Source organism: Grammomys surdaster, unplaced genomic scaffold (assembly GCF_004785775.1).
Source record: "Grammomys surdaster isolate TR1022 unplaced genomic scaffold, NIH_TR_1.0 126086, whole genome shotgun sequence".
NCBI lineage: Eukaryota > Metazoa > Chordata > Mammalia > Rodentia > Muridae > Grammomys > Grammomys surdaster.
Window position 1 is genome coordinate 2,787,893 of NW_021620894.1, and position 3,316 is coordinate 2,791,208.

General features: G+C 40.9%; 1 protein-coding gene across 1 annotated transcript; it reads right to left on the bottom strand.

Annotated features, from left to right (window-relative positions):
- LOC114611245 (olfactory receptor 149-like) lies at window positions 1-972 on the bottom strand. The gene has a single exon (XM_028755890.1). The coding sequence runs from the start codon at window positions 937-939 to the stop codon at window positions 1-3; it is 939 nt and encodes a 312-aa protein (XP_028611723.1). The 5' UTR covers window positions 940-972.
- Between the last annotated feature and the right edge of the window lie 2,344 nt (window positions 973-3,316).

Below are 3,316 nucleotides of genomic sequence, written 5' to 3' on the forward strand. Positions count from 1 at the left end.
CTATTCCTTATACCCTAAAGGTTGCATTGCTTGACTTAACACCTTTCTCAGGGCTAATTTCACTTCCTTGTTTCTCAAAGAATAAATCAGAGGATTCAAGGAAGGCGTGACAACATTATTAAAAACCTGGACAACAGAATCCAGCCAGGGACTAGAAGCAGGTCTGAGATAAACAAGAATCACGGGTCCATAGAACAACAGAATGGATGTGAAGTGGGCACTGCAGGTGGAGAAGGCTCTGCGCCTGCCTTCTGAGGAACGGATTTTCAGGATGGAGATCACAATACGAGTGTAAGAAGTAAGAACAAGGAGAAAACATGTGAGCGCGACAACGCCAACATTAGTAAAACTCACAGTCTGTGCTAGAGAGGTGTCTGCACATGCCAGGGACAGCACCACAGGAATGTCACAGAAGAAACTGTCCACCTCATTGGGGCCACAGTAGGGTAACTTAAAGATAAGAAATGTGAGGATGCTCCCATGGACAAAGCCCCCCAGCCAAGTGCCCACTGTAAAGCAGGTACACACCGTGTGATTCATGATGATCGTGTATCTCATAGGATAACAAATAGCCACAAAGCGGTCATAGGCCATCACTGTATACAGAAAGCACTCGGTACACCCCAGGGTGTGATAGAAGAAAATCTGCGAGGCACAACCCTGGTATGAGATGGTTCGGCCTTGTCGTACTAGGTAGTCCATCATCTTAGGAGAATTCACAGAAGGGAAGAATATGTCAAACACTGCCAGGTTCCCCAAGAAGAAATACATGGGAGTGTGGAGGTTGGGAGAAGCCAGGATGGTGAGGAAGATGAGCAGGTTCCCCAGCAAGGCGAAGACGTAGAAGACCAGGAACAGGACAAACAGCATGCTCTCTAGTCCTTCACTGTTGGAAATTCCCAGCAGGATGAACTCTGTCACAGAGGAGTAGTTCTTCATGCTCGTGGCACAGGCAGCCCTGGAGAAGAGAAGCAAAGGCGTCCATGAATCATCCCAGTCCAAGGCATTCCTATCTAAAACAATAGGTGCAAACAAAATACAGCCGACGATGGAAACCGGCGGAATGACGAATCTTCCCTCGACATTCAGTTAAGGGATGTGCCACGCTGATCTCCATTTCTTCACACTTTAGGTGGGGAGGACTGGCAACAACTGCTTCCTCCCACCAGTTTTTAATATTAGCCCATCCTAGAGTTCCCATTTTTCTTATGGAAACGAAATTGCCAGCTCATGACCTCACTTTAGATAGACAGGCTCTGCTTGAATTGCACATAAGCCGATTGCCTCAGTATGTGCGTGTAAAACTGTGACAACAAAAGGAAATTGAGAGTCTTCTTCTTAATCTTTCCCTCTAATAGTATGCTTTCCACTCTTTATCACTGATACTTAGAAAAATTGCCTGTTGTTTAGACTCAGAATCTACTCACACACGGGCAGAGTGTGGACTGTGGGCTAGTAGAAATATACCTACATTCCCATGTTCTAACTCCTCAGCTAAGTTTCAATGCTATACTACAACGCCCACAAAGGCAAATTCCCATATCATTAATGAATCTTGACACCATTTCTTAAAGTCTTAATCAACAATTAATAATCTTAAGAAAGTCTTCTGCTTAGTGTTCCACATAAATAGGTGGCTACCTGTTGTCAATTTTGCTCTACTGTAACTAATATTTGTTCATGGAAATAGTCTGAAAAATCCATTCACGGTGCTTAGTAGGTTGCAGATCTGTGTTATTTTGGTTTTGAACAAGGAAAAGTCCTTGCCATACTCAAATGTATAATTAATGCAAAGAAGGAAGAGGAAGAAAGTTTCCGATAATCGTTATCCTTAGTGTACAAGCGAGCACCTATCTGAACTTATCTTATTCAAATTGTGTGATTAAGTGAAAGTACTTACAAAGACATGGACAGGAAGCAAAAGGAATTCTATTCTAGCTATTTAGACACTGAGTTTGATTTAGCATTCAATACAATTTCACAGACTCATTTTCTATCAGCATGCTAGGAATATAAAAATAAATGGAAGTCCCATATCTTGAATACACAGAGAAATATAAAATTGCTTTCTGAGCATTACCTGCCTCCACCAATTTGCACCTCTGAGCCCTGAGCGGCTTCTTGGCTCAGAACCTCACCTACTCTAAGGAAATTGGACATTTTCTGCCTCTTGTGGTTTTGTGAGGCTTGAGTGAGATAAAACTATAATGCTGTAATTTTTGTTGGATATTTAGAAGCAAATGCATAATGGAGTCAGTATAATAAGTTATCTTCTAGCAAATAACCCTGAGGTAAGACTGACTTGCAATAACTCCCAAAGCCTTGCAGGTAACATGAAAACCTAATTTAAAACAGCTTATAAGGAAGCTCTGGAATATTTTATTATTATTCCATCTCTTTACTTATTTATTTAACCATACATATTTATGGAGCCAGTGGTTTAAGGCAAAACAAGATGCATTACTCTTGGAAACATTATTTTCCTCTCACTTAAAAGGTGTGTTTTATGAAAAAACATTCAGTGGTTAGAAGCACTCAGAATCTCTCTTACTCACAGACTTCCCTGTGTAACTCATAACCAGATCCACACTGCAAAGCACAGCACTCTTGCCCACACCTGCCCCAGGCAAAGTGCAGAGTTCATGGCTGTCTTACACACACATTCGGATTCCTTCTTCCTGGCTTTTGTACACAGGTCTCAATACCATACTTCGTCTATGAGTGACCTAAGAAAGGATCTGGTATCAAGAAAGCTATCTGGAACTATGTCTCACCTAACCACGGACACTCCAGCTCCCCACCATCAAGGATCTCAAGTTAGAACTTTCAAGGTCACCTTTCAGGAAGACAGAAGGGGGAGTCACTCTTCTGAGAAGAGTGTAAAAAAATGATCTTTGTTTTAACAAACAGTAAATTCTAAAATTTCACGCAAACTTTTGTCAATACCGTAGTTTTCCGTCCACTGTATTCAGTTATACTTAGTTATCAGTGATAAAATAGCATGTGACTAAATAAACATACACTCATTAAAAGAGTGCATGTTTGTTACTCGTTAGAAGAGTGTAAAATTGATCTTTGTTTTAGCAAACAGCAATATGGATAGTATAATACGGGGATAATTCCTAGTTTCTATGATAAGTGAAAAATAAGAGCCTGTCTCCCTGACACTACTCATTTCCTTTCAAGCCATTTCAACACACAAACACACACACACGTCATACTCGTGAGCATGCACACAATCCATATTTCTCCCACTCATTCTTTTCTCATTGTTACTCTAATACTAGATCATTGAACACAGACATTTGTAATGCAC